The sequence below is a fragment of the Dipodomys merriami genome, unplaced genomic scaffold (genome assembly GCF_024711535.1).
Source record: "Dipodomys merriami isolate MVZ:Mamm:240054 unplaced genomic scaffold, mDipMer1.0.p SCAF_2, whole genome shotgun sequence".
NCBI lineage: Eukaryota > Metazoa > Chordata > Mammalia > Rodentia > Heteromyidae > Dipodomys > Dipodomys merriami.
This window is the reverse complement of record NW_027203381.1, coordinates 80,763,461-80,776,339: the sequence shown is the minus strand read 5'-3', so window position 1 is coordinate 80,776,339 and position 12,879 is coordinate 80,763,461. Positions and strand designations below refer to the sequence as shown.

Sequence of the window (12,879 nt, the reverse complement as noted above, 5' to 3'; positions counted from 1 at the left end):
TTTTCTTTGACACTTTTGGAAAGCAAAGGTCTCTTTGATTCCCAGATTGTATAATAATCTCCTAAAGTTCATATAATGTATAATTTACCTACTGCATATTGCAAGAAGCAAAAGTCAGAATAGTCTCAGAATTCAATGGTAGGGCCCTCGGGCTGGGAAGGTGGCTCAGTGGTAGAGAGCTTGCCTTGCACGCATGAGGCCCTGGGTTCGATTTCTCAGTACCACATAAACAGATAAAGCCAGAAGTGCTGTGGCTCAAGTGGTAAAGCGCCCAGGACCCAAGAGTTCAGGCTCCACAACCGACAAAGAAAAAAAGAAAAAAAGTAGGTCACAGAAGCAACTAGAACACAAACTGGGGAGTGGAGAACACCTGATTCCACTCCAGATAGGAAGGTCAGCCCTTACAAAGGGCAGATCTTGGAAGCATTTCCAGTACAGGTTAAAAGTGGGAGTCACTGGCGCTGGGACTGAGCACGCCTGGATCCCCGCTTCTGCGGGAGAGCCTTCCAGATGATGAGCTGGTGTTCCACGTAGGAGAAAGGAAAGGCGACATTGACCGAGAAGCCTTGTGCGCCTAACGTGCCTGACGGAACTGTTACTCCTTTGTATAACGACTTAATAACCATTGAAAAGTACAGCTTCAACCACCCCAGAACCAGCAAGCGCGCGCTGCAGCGCACGCGCACGCGCACGCGCCTGGAACGCTGACGCATTGGGAAAGCCCCGCCCCCCAGCGGGCGACGCATGCGCATTCTTGAAGCTCTGCGACCGGCGCCTTCGTCGCCGGGTGAGGGACGCGAGGGCTGCCGGGAAGATGGCGGGCGTGGGCCTGTCGGCGGCCGCCGTGGGTTGGGTTCCGTGTCGGAGCTGGGGCCGGGTCTTCGCGTCTCTCGTCCCCCACGGTAATGTGGGCACGCTCCTGGCTCGGAAGCCCCAGCGGGCGCCGCCTCGGCTGCCAGGTCAGTGTGGCGTGGCTGGAGCGCGGGGCGCTGGCTGCGGCGCCCCACGTCCCGCCCGCCCCGGGCGTCCCGTCCGCCCCGGGCGCTGCCCTCGGAAAGCTGCCTTGCCTTCCCCGCTGCCCGCGGCGTCGGGGCTCCTGGCGCAGGGCGCCTCCGGAGTTCCGGAAGGCCGGGCCGGGCGTCCGTGGCGCTCCGCCCGCTGCCCTCGGCAGCGACGCGCGGTTCCTGCGCGGAGTCGGCCCAATGGCTCCCGTCGCGGGCCTGGGCCTGTCCGAGGGACGGAAGCCGACGACCTGAGCCCCGCTTTGGGGCCCTGTCACCTCTCTCCCCGCCCCTGCCTCGGGGATACCGGGCTTTAAACTTCGGGACTGCCAGCGCTCCACCCTGGAGCGACCACCAGGCCCTCTGTGGTTTCGTTTTCCAGGCTTGCCCTCGGCCGTGGATTCCACCACCACCACCCCTTGAGGCTCTTCATCAACCGCCACCCCCCGCCCTGCCCCTAGTAACTGGAATTACAGAACGCATGCTTTCTACCGAAAAAAAAAAAAAAAACCAACAAAGTATAGTCATGACTCTTACAAAGGAAATTCAAATGGGGACCCAAATCAGAATCTTCTCTACGTAAATGATTTCTCTCTGAATGTGTAGTAGTTAATCTTGGGATCATACTTTTCGGTGTTTTGCGCACACAGCTGTCAAACGCGTGGTGCTTGGAATGGTATTGGGAGACCTTGTCTCCATGCTGCTACAAGCTATGAGAAGTTATTTGTAAAGCGGTTGCTCGTTGATCCTTCCCAGTTGATGTAAAAGTTTGAGTCTGTTACCATGGCTTGTAATTTCATAGGTGAGTGGGAATCAGTAGTAAAAGGGGTCAGCACTTCTTTGAAATAATTTCCCCAAGGAAGAACAAACCCCTCTCCCCAGGTTCCAAAAAGGAGAGGATATGAAATTCCTGAAACATTATAAAGCAAAAAAGGCAATCCCACAAAACAAGACAACAGGGTTAACACTGTTGTGTTAAATCTGAATGTCAACGGAGTCTGTTTTGGTTTTCCTGTCAAATGAATTTTAAAAAAAATCTAGGTGCTGGTACTGGGGATTTAACTCCACAGACCTTGAGCTCTTGCTCAGCTTTTTACCCCCCCTCCCCATCCCAATGGCTGGCACTCTACCACTTGAACTACACCTCCATTTGCAGATTTTTGCTGGTTAAAATTGAAGTTAAGTGTCTGCCTCTCTTTCTGCCTGAGCTGGGTTCAAACTGCAGTTCTTAGATCTCAGCCTCCTGAGTAGCTAGGATTAAAATAATGAGCCACCAGTGCCTGTTTGGAAATACTTTGTCACATCAGAGAGTTAAGAAAGCTAAGACTAAAAATGTTTGTGTTTCCAAAAACCATTTGCAAAGTGTAATTTGTGTTTTGTATACTTTGTTTAGCTTGCAGGAAAATGGCATCACTCTCTTTCCTTAATCGACCCGACCTTCCAAACCTGGCATACAAGAGTTTAAAAGGCAAAACACCAGGAATTATCTTCATCCCTGGTTATCTTTCTACTATGAATGGTACAAAAGCATTGGCCATTGAGGAATTTTGCAAATCTGTAGGTCACGCCTATATAAGGTAGGAAAAATACATTTCAGAGAACATATCCCTACTAGTTAGACTTGCAATGAAGAATTACTTCTGCTCTAACCAGGTGAAATAAATGCCAGCATTTTTGTAGATTAATTTATTTTAATCATTTGTAAATATTCTTATGATTAAGTCTTTGTAAAAGCAAACTTTACAATATCTTAAAGTCCTTGTGCCACATTGACAATACTGGGAACAAGTATTATTCCAAATAATATTGTGATATATTGTTAGGGAGCAAATGGTAGCTAAGATCTTTACATAAAATATGTGATAAAAACCTATGCTATTTGGATTTGTTATAGTCTCTTGCAATTACATTGTGGGTCCCAATAAAGCTGTAAGGCTTTACTTGACCACTATTTTATTACCTTTTAAAAATGTGTATTTAGGGGTATTTAGGGTTGAGTGTGTAGCTCAATGGTAGAGTATGTTTAGCATGCACAGAGGTCCTGGGTTCAGTCCCCAGTACCATGCCCCCCCCAAAAAATATATTTAAAGATAATAGAGTAAGCTGGAAGTAGTGCTGTGGCTCAAGTGGTAGAGCACTAGCCTTGAGCTGAAGAGCTCAGGGACAGCACCAGGCCCATAGTTTAGGCACCACAACCAAAAAAAAAAAGATAATATAGTACTTTTAAAAACTATAAAGGTATGTTGTGTAATTGACTTCTCCCTTGTGTAAATATATGAGCATAAAGGATAAGAAGTTTGTGTTTGAAACTTAATTTGACAGTTCCTAATTTTTCATATTGATAGTTACTTTTTCTTAGTAAATCCACTTGTTCACTTTTTCAGCAGGTTTATCTGTAAGCCATTTATTTAGTGTTTTAATTTGCCAGAAGGAAGTAGGGTATAGTAGTATAGTAGTAGGGCACATATAAACACACAAGTACACACACTCACTATATAGCATAGAAACAGAATTGGCTTTGGAATTAAAGAATTGTGGACTCATTACCTCACTCATGTAACTAACCCCTCTCTACAGAATCTTTACAATAAAAAATACATATTAGAAAAAGAATTATGGACTCTAGAATAAATTTAGTAACTGACAAGACAAACACTGGATATCATTTTGTCATCCAATAAAAGGAAATTAAAGGTAATTTTAACTTCTGAGTTCTTTGTAGTACTAACAGCCCATTCATCTGTTTGTGTGTGTGTGTGTGTGTGTGCGCGCGCGCATGTGTGTGCGTGTGTGTGCATATGTATACATGCATGTGTGTGCCTGCACACACATCACATCAGAGCTAAACTCAGGGCCTCATGTACTTATTCAACTTTCTTGCCCATTGCTGATATTCTACACTTGAGCCACACCTCCATTCTGGCATTTTGTAGGTTAATTGGGGGTGGAATCTTGCAGACTTTCTGCCTTCATTGGTTTCAAGTCCCAATCCTCTGGATCTCAGTCTTCTGAAAAGCTAATATTACAGGCATGAGACCCTGGTGCCTCATTCTGTTTACTTTTGTACTGATTACTGTTATGAAATGTAGAGTTTAACAATGAAATCACTAGTGTATTATACAAAAAAAGATACATATAATCAAATGAAAATAGTTTAACATCCTGTTACTTTGCCTAAAATATAATTTTTGTTGGAGCTCCTGAAGATAGCCACATTTATAAGGCCAATATCCTTTCATAATTATTTCTTAATTGGAACTATGTTCCTGGATAGAGACTAAAAGAATAGAATTGTGTTACTATTTAAGTCTTAAAAGTGTGTGTGTATGCATGTTTTGTGTTTGTACTGGAGCTTAAACTTAGAATTTTGAGCTCTGGTTTTGCTTTTTCCCTCACAGCTGGCACTGTACCACTTCAGCCTACTTAAGTCAGACCTCCAATTCTGGCTTTTTGCTGGTTACTTGGAGATAATTATCTCCGATTTGTCTGCCTGGGCTGGCTTTAACCTTCAGATCTCATCTTCCTGAGTAGGTAGGACTATAGGCATGAACCACTGGTACTAGGCTCTGTATGTGTTTCAAATTTTTATCTTTTTTCTTTAGAATAAGTTTTAGCAAGAGTGAACTGTTCAATTTTTAACTTATAAATCATCAGCATCACTAAGTTTATACAGGCATACCTCATTTTATTGCACCTCACACAGACACTGAATTCTTAACAAATTGAGAATTGGCAATCTAACATCAGGCAGTCAGCACTATATTTCCAGCACCTCAGATCATGATTAGCATTTTTGGCAATAGTATTTTTTGTTTGCCTTTTTGTCGGTCATGGGACTTGAACTCTGGGCTTGGGTGCTGTCCCTCAGCTTTCCAGCTCAAGGCTAGCACTCTACTACTTGAACCACAGGGCCACTTCTGGTTTTCTGGTGGTTAATTGGAGGTAAGAGTCTCATGGACTTTCCTGCCCAGGCTGGCTTTGAAGTGCGATCCTCAGATTTCAGCCTCCTGAGTAGCTAGGATTACAGACACGAGCTGCCGGCACCCGGCAATCATGGTTTTTTGTTTTTTTTTTTTTTAATGAAGATATGTACTTTTTGTAGACATAATGCTATTGCACACTTAGACTACAGGGTAGCATAATTATAACTTTACTATTCACTGGAAACAAAACATTCTTCTGATGAATGTGATATGTGTTTTATTATAGTGTTATAGAACAGAACCCAAAATATTGTTGATGTTGTATGCATGTATTTTCCTTCTTGGAGAAGCTCTGTAAGTATTTTTTGTTTGGAAGGTAGTTATACTAAATAGTCATAGGTAGTTGCCCATAAAAAGGAGGAAAGGAAATCAGCTGATCTCTTTCTCCTCTCTCCTCTTTTGTCTATTTTCAAAGTTCTATTTATTGAGGGGGAAACAGTAATTTGATTTTTAGACTCAATAGGAGCTTTGTTCTCTTTCCTAAGGATCTAACATCACTTCACTTTAACCTAAAGAAAATAATTTCTTCCTTCCAACATAAAAAAATCCCTCTGAGCCAAGCACCGGTGGCTCACGCCTGTAATGAGATCTGAGGGTTGCAGTTCAAAGCCAACCCGGGCAAGAAAAGAGGTGAAACGGGAAGTGGTGCTGTGGTTCAAGTGGTAGAGCTCTAGCCTTGAGCTGAAGAGCTGAGGGACAGCACCCAGGCCGAGTTCAAACCCCAGGACTGACAAAAAAAAAATAAAAAAAAAAATCCCTCTGTCTGAAGAAGCATTTATATACTATGTTCATATTCTATACTCATATACTCTAAAAACTTAATGATTAGTAAAAACGTAAGAAAGCAATATTTAAACAAAATCTTTTAATTTTTACCTTCTAATTTTGTTCATTTATTGGATATTGTAATCCTTGGTGTGTGGGCCTCCAAGCCTAGCTACTATGAAGAATGTAGAGAAAAAAATAAGATGATATTATTTCCTGATAATGTTACTTCCTTTCTAGGATCTTATAGAATAAATATACTCAGTCTTCTCTCGTCTCTATCCCCCTTTCCCCTCTCTATCCCTTTTGCCTGTCTCTCCTTCTCCCCCTCCCTCCCCTTCCCTCTTTTTCTTTTCCCTTCCCTCTTTTATTCTGTCTTAGCAAAATATCATTAAGTGCTCATGAGTGATAACAAATGAATGCTGTGGAAGTTTCATAGGGAAAGTTTTTTTTTTTCCAACTCTTCTGGGAAGTCTTTCAAAAAATTGCATTTGCACAAGGCTTCAAGATAGGATCTTAGAAAAGAGATTGATAGGAGAAGGTATTCCAGGTAAAGGAAACAAGGTGGTGAAGCATGAAACAGAGACAAGAAAAGAACTTACTTTAAGATGTGCAAATTAATCAGTTTGGCTGAAGCAGTTGTTTCCTCTGATCAAAAATCGTTGTGAGATGCACATAAGATAATGTTCTCAAGCAATAGGCTAAAGCATTACATTTTATGTTCTATGGCACAAGCAGTTAAAGGTAATGCCATATTGGTAAAATGCTCAGAAAGAACTGAACAGTTATCAATCATTAGGAGTCAGAGTCAAGGGGACGCAATTAGAGAACTATGATGTAGTCTGAGTTTAAGACAAATACCTAAGAGCCTGGCACCGGTGGCTCACACCTGTTATCCTAGCTACACAGGAGGTGGAGATCTGTGTGTCGTGGTTTAAAGCAAGCCCAAGCAAAAAAGTGTGTGAGACACTTATTTCCAATTAACCACCAAAAAACCATAAGTGAAGCTGTGGCTCAAGAGGTAGAGCACGAGCTTTGAACAAAAGAAGCTAGGGGACAGCATGTAGGCCCTGGACCCCCAGGACCCCACACATACACACACACACAAAAGACCTACATCAAAATATTGGCCTATAATCCTAGAACTTAGGGAAAGATTGAGAGTTTGAGCTAGCCTGAGCTACATCGCACAACTCCGTCTCTAAAACAAAAGGATGCTGGACTTACCAAAGTACTGAGAGAGATGTGAGGAGAAATCTGTGGTGATAGAATAGGTCAGACAGTGTTCTGTACCCTGGACAAACTTGAATAAAACTCCTGGTGAAAGGTAAACCAATAGAGAATGCTGAAATATATTGACTAATGTTTTACTATATTTACGAACGAATGTACGATTATAAGAATGAATGTATTACCCTGAAATTTTTTTTAAAAATGAACACATAAACATCTGTATAAAGATTTAGATAGAAATACATATTTTCCCCTTTTTCAGGTTTGACTATTCAGGAGTTGGAAATTCAGATGGTAACTTAAAAGACTGCACTGTGGGGAAATGGAGAAAAGATGTGCTTTCTATACTTGATGATATAGCCAAAGGACCGCAGGTGACTTTTTGATAATCACTGACTCAACCAGTAATTTAATTGCTTTGAATATGAAAATCGATTTAATATTTAAATATTAACAATTTGATTAAACAATTCTGGTTAAAATTCTGTTATTTTCTGTTTCTAACAAAATGTAAGCAGCAGTTTACATTCTGTTGTACATATTTTATTTTTATAATTTATGTGTATCATAGACGTGACACTTTACAAAACATTAGTTATAGTTGAGTTTTATGTTGTGTGGAATATTCAAATCCGAGCTACATGGATATATAAAATAGGGGAAAAAAATGTACATACATCTTTGTTCCCCATTCACTTTACAGACCAAAAGAATAATCCTTTGAAAACAGCATGTTTTTGTTTGTAGATTCTAATTGGTTCTAGTCTTGGTGGATGGCTTATGCTTCATGCTGCAGTTGCACGGCCAGAGAAGGTTGTGGCTCTTATTGGTGTAGCTACAGCTACAGATGCTCTAGTGACACAGTTCCGTCAGCTTCCTGTTGAGGTAAGTCACAAGTTACTTTGGCAATCCTAGTGTGTATCACCTATCATTCTGCTTTACTTTGACATGTTATAATAGCTTATCTCCTCTCTTAACTGTTTTTGTTTTTTTTTTTTTGAACACAGGTTCATTGCTCAGTTTTAACTATTTGGCCTCAGGTTTTAGTGTTTCCTTTGTTTCACAGTTCCTTCAAATCACTCTGAAATATTTGAGCCACATGAATGAAACCATACTTTGCAACTTATTTAGGGTTTTGTTTGTTGTGTTTTACAGTGTTGGAGATCAAACTCAAGGCCTTGTGCATGCTTCTTCAGGACTATATTCATAGCCCCACAGTTCCTTTATTAGCAAGATTTTCTTTATTAATTACATTTACTTGTTTGGATCATGCATCTTGATCTCTTTTGTATCTCTTGTCCTAACTTTGTGGCATCTGGGCAATAGTATCTGTTCTTATGACCATGCTAGAATTGACTAATCATTTGTGAAACCAATATTTTTAGCCCAAAAGTAACTTGAGATCCTCCATGCAGACATCACCAATCAGAATTAACATGTAGGTTGTAAACCTTGTTATTTCTAGCTTATGTAGTTGGCTTTTTAAAATTTTTGGTACTCCTAATTCTTGTCTTTCTAAAAGGTTCTTATGATTAGTAATCATGATAGAAGTAAACTTTCTGAAACACATTAAAGATAACTAGTCTGTTAAACACTGTGATTAGACATAGATTTAAATATGTTGTCTACTTGGATAAAAAATTAAGGGCTGGGAAGGTGGCTCAGTGGTAGAGTGCTTGCCTCGCATGCATGAGGCCCTGGATTCAATTCCTTAGCACCACATAAGCAGAAAAAGCCAGAAGTAGAGCTATGGCTCAAGTGGTAGAGCGCTAGCCTTGAGCTGAAGAACTGAGCGACAGTGCCCAGGCCCAGAGTTCAGGCCACATGAAAAAAAATTTTTTAAAAGTAGAGCAGCATGAAAAACTAAATGAATGTATAGTAGGTGATATATTTTATATATCGTGCACATAAACGCCAAATAATAAAAAAAAATACAAGAAGGAAAGAAGTCAGAATATGAATGAGCTGAGCACTGGTGGCTCACACCTGTAGTTCTAACTACTCAGGAAGCTGCAGTCTCAGGATCACGGTTCGAAGCCAGACTGGGCAGGAAAGTCTGTGAAACTCTTACCTCCAACTAATCACAGAAAAATATGGAAGTGGCACTTGGCTCAAGCAGTAGAGTGCTAGCTTTGAGCAAAAAGATTTCAGGAATAGCAGCACCCAGGCTCAAGATTCAAGCCCCAGGATTGGCAAAAAAATAAAAGGAAAAAGAAAATTTCTCTATCTATCTAGAGAGAGTTGATAGTTATTCACTTGAGGTAGGAATATGGATAAATTTAGTATACTTTGTGTTTTCCATGTTTTCTCTGTGTTACTAAGGAAGTGTTTTTATAGAAAAAAATGAGAACAAATACATTTTATTCTGAATAATAGGAATTCTTAAAGGATCTTAGTTCTGTAATGTTTCTTTTTAAGGGAGTAAGTTAGAAATTATATTACTGTTCAGTTTTCAGGATGTATTTGAAATATCTATTACCCAAAACAAAAAAAAAACGCACCTTTTTCTTACCACTTCTAGGAGCCTAAATGGTAAACATTGTACATGTTTAGTATATAGGAATGTGAGCATGAATAACCCTTCTCATATTTTTTTCATTTTCATGTCTATGCTTGAGTTTCATTCCACCCTATACCCATTTTAGATAATTCAATTTTTTTTTATTACTTTGAAATCTTAACAACTTTTATTCTAAGAGTTGATTTTAATGAATGTACTTTTCTTTCCATTTCCCTTTTAGGTAAGTGACATCTGATTTAAGGGGCCCTTTGATAAAGTTAGACAAACCTGTTAGATTCCTAGCCATACATGATACATAACTTCTCTAAACCTCAATATATTTGTTTATAAAAATGGAATAATGGCATTATTCCCAGCCTGTAGTGAGATGTATGTGTTAAGTACTTTGCTCATATAATTTTTTAGAATTATTATTATTGTATTTTTGTTATTCTTCCCTCTTATTCAAGGGCTGCTTTTTGACTATTTAAGACTATGAGAGGGGCTGGGAATGTGGCTCAGTGGTAGAGTGCTTGCCTTGCATACACGAGGCCCTGGGTTCGATTCCTCAGCACCACATAAGAAAAAAGAAAAAAGCCGGAAGTGGCGCTGGAGTGCTAGCCTTGAGCTGAAGAGCTGAGGGACAGCACTCAGGCTCAGAGTTCAGGCCCCACGACTGGACCCAAAAAAAAAAAAAAAAAAAAAAAGAAAAAAGACTATGAGAGTAAGGAGGAGGTAACAATTCTTGATAGGAAATGTACTCATTACCTTGCTCATGTAACTGTAACCCCTCTGTATAGTATTTTTACAATAAGAAACGTATTTTTTAAAAAAAGACTATGAGAATACAGGCCCAGAGTTCAAGCCCCAGTACCAGTGCAGATAAAAACAAAAGAATTATCGTGTGTTCACCATGTGTACATGCTTTGCAGTTTTCACACATATTTTCTCTACAGGTACAAAAGGAAGTTGAGATGAAAGGTGTTTGGTCCATGCCATCAAAATACACTGAAGAAGGATATCATCACATTCAGTACAGTTTCATTAAGGAAGCAGAGCACCACTGCTTGTTACACAGCCCTATTCCCGTGCACTGTCCTGTAAGATTGCTCCATGGCATGATGGATGACGTAATCCCTTGGCATACGTCCATGCAGGTTGCTGACCGACTACTTAGCACAGATGTCGATGTCATCCTCAGGAAACACAGTGATCATGAAATGAAGGAAAAGGCAGACATTCAACTTCTTGTGTACACGATTGACGATTTAATTGAGAAGCTCTCATCCATGCCACAATAGAAGCCCATTTTCAGTTGGTGTGTAATGTGTCCAGAAGAGAGGGCTAACAAGGACCCTCACAAGGCTTTTTCTTCTCACTTCTATTTTGTAAATATAAGTATTTATTTAATGATGTCTCTGCACAGGAAATACAAATGAAATGACAGTACCTGCTACTGTGGCTGCTGTTGGGAAAATTTTCTCCTGCAATTTTTGATATTTTTTTTCCATTAAAACATTTCCTTTTTTTAAAACACAGGACATGTTTATCTTATTCATATGTTAACTTTTGTCATCCTTTGTGTTCTCTCCTCTTTAGAATTACAATAAAGCTTTAATATTTTCTTTTTGTTCAGCACTATTGTATATGGAAATTTGCAGCCACTTCTGACTTGAAAAAGCGTCTCACAAAATTGAGTAAGAAATTTTTGAAATTTGAAATAAATAGAAAAATATGAAGAATAATAAAGGAAGTAAGGATATTAAAACAGAATTAAGGTTTGACTTCATTAAAGGCTTACACATTCTTACAGTAATATGGAGGAGATATTTATGAATTTTGGCCTGTATATCATATGTTTAATTGCTGCATTCATCGTTTTCCCTGGAATAGGGTATCACAGTGTTGATCTGACTCATCTTGAACTTGTTATATAGATGAGGCTGACTTCAAACCTGCGCTCGTCCTGCCTCGCCCTCCCAAATAAGGAGAGTACAGGCCTACTCCCAGCTGCAAATTCACTTAATGATGTGACGTTTTATATCATCGGTAAGACTAATGAGAAATTGATATTCTTTATTATTACCTGCTTATAAAAATATTTTTTTACAAGTCTGTACTGAAGTACAAATATCCAAGTGAAATATCCATTTCAATTACAGGGCTTTCTGAATTATTAAAAGTCAGTAAGGAAATATAAAGATTAGTATTAATGTGTAAGGGAGGTGTGTGTGTGTGTGTGTGTGTGTGTGTGTGTGTGTGTGTGTGTGTGTGTGTGTGTGTGTGTGTGTGTGTGTGTGTGTGTGTGTGTGTGTGTGTGTGTGTGTGTGTGTGTGTGTGTGTGTGTGTGTGTGTGTGTGTGTGTTTTGGCAGTACTTGGCTTTGAAAGCAGCACTTGCTAGTTAAGTGCTATACTGCTTAAGCCATACCCTAAATATTTTTTTGCTTTAGTTTGATTTTCAGAGAAGTCTTATCTGGGGCTGGACTTCCACTTCAATCTTCCTATCTCTGCCTCCTGGGTAGCTGGGATTACAGGCATGCACCCACATCCAGTTTGTTTTTTAAGATAGAGTCTTAGTGTTTTTGCCTAAGCTGGCCTTGAACTGCTGTTCTGTCTCTGCTACCCAAGTATCTAAGATTGTGGATATATGCTACCAAAGGTACTTTTTTCTTCTTCCTTTTTTTTTTCATAACTACAATGAGTTTGTTTTTTTTAAGTAGACAGCCTTGATATTAATGAATTGGTATTTTTCTAGCTATTCATTTTAGCTGGACTTTATCTTACTTGGGCAATGTCAAACTAAAATTTTAATTAAATTGACAGCATGACTCATATAAAATGTGCATGTATCAAAGATTTATTTAACTCATTAATGAAAAAGCCAGCAAATAGTAAACCTGGTTCAAAGGATAATTTTCGAATTGAAGTGTTTACAAGCATTGAAGAAAAGGTGTTAAAATTTTTATGCAGGAAAACATTATAAAAGGATGACTGATAATCCTTAGGAACTTACTTTGTTGGCTCTTGGCTTCCTGAGAACTTGGATTTCATGGAGCTTCCACCATTCCCAGAGTGGTGCCTAATTATTCAAAATGTGGTTTGTATTAAATACATGCTTTTCTTCTGGGACCTCAAAGTGTTGTTAGGCACCAGAGATTTGGCTAGCTCCTACTGAGAAGCCTTGGCTTGACCAGCAAGCTTCCCTGGTAGACAACATTTCAGATGTGTGGTTACAGCCCATTGTTGAGGGAGCTGAGTTCAGCCTATGTGACTCCATTGGGAAAGGATTCTTGGAGGCTTTCACTGAGTTTCCCTGGACTTTACCCCATGTTACCTTTTCTTTTGATGACTTCACTGTGGACTTAAACTGTAGTAAATCAGCATTGAGTAGAACTG

At 39.7% G+C, this 12,879-nt stretch overlaps 1 protein-coding gene across 1 annotated transcript; it reads left to right on the top strand.

The window, feature by feature from the left end:
* The first annotated feature begins 788 nt into the window (after positions 1 to 788).
* Abhd10 (abhydrolase domain containing 10, depalmitoylase) lies at positions 789 to 11,105 on the top strand. The gene is made up of 5 exons (XM_070030265.1): positions 789 to 959; positions 2,395 to 2,578; positions 7,245 to 7,356; positions 7,730 to 7,867; positions 10,439 to 11,105. Exons 1-5 carry the CDS (start codon positions 815 to 817, stop codon positions 10,781 to 10,783), a joined length of 924 nt encoding a protein of 307 aa, XP_069886366.1. The 5' UTR covers positions 789 to 814; the 3' UTR covers positions 10,784 to 11,105.
* Positions 11,106 to 12,879: the final 1,774 nt, after the last annotated feature.

Bases quoted from the DNA above. Each gene is read 5' to 3' on its own strand.
- Abhd10 (XM_070030265.1), top strand. From the start codon at position 815: ATGGCGGGCGTGGGCCTGTCGGCGGCCGCCGTGGGTTGGGTTCCGTGT. The intron at 960-2,394 runs GTCAGTGTGGCG...TACTTTGTTTAG, and splicing joins GGCGCCGCCTCGGCTGCCAG to CTTGCAGGAAAATGGCATCA. The intron at 7,357-7,729 runs GTGACTTTTTGA...TTTTGTTTGTAG, and splicing joins ATATAGCCAAAGGACCGCAG to ATTCTAATTGGTTCTAGTCT.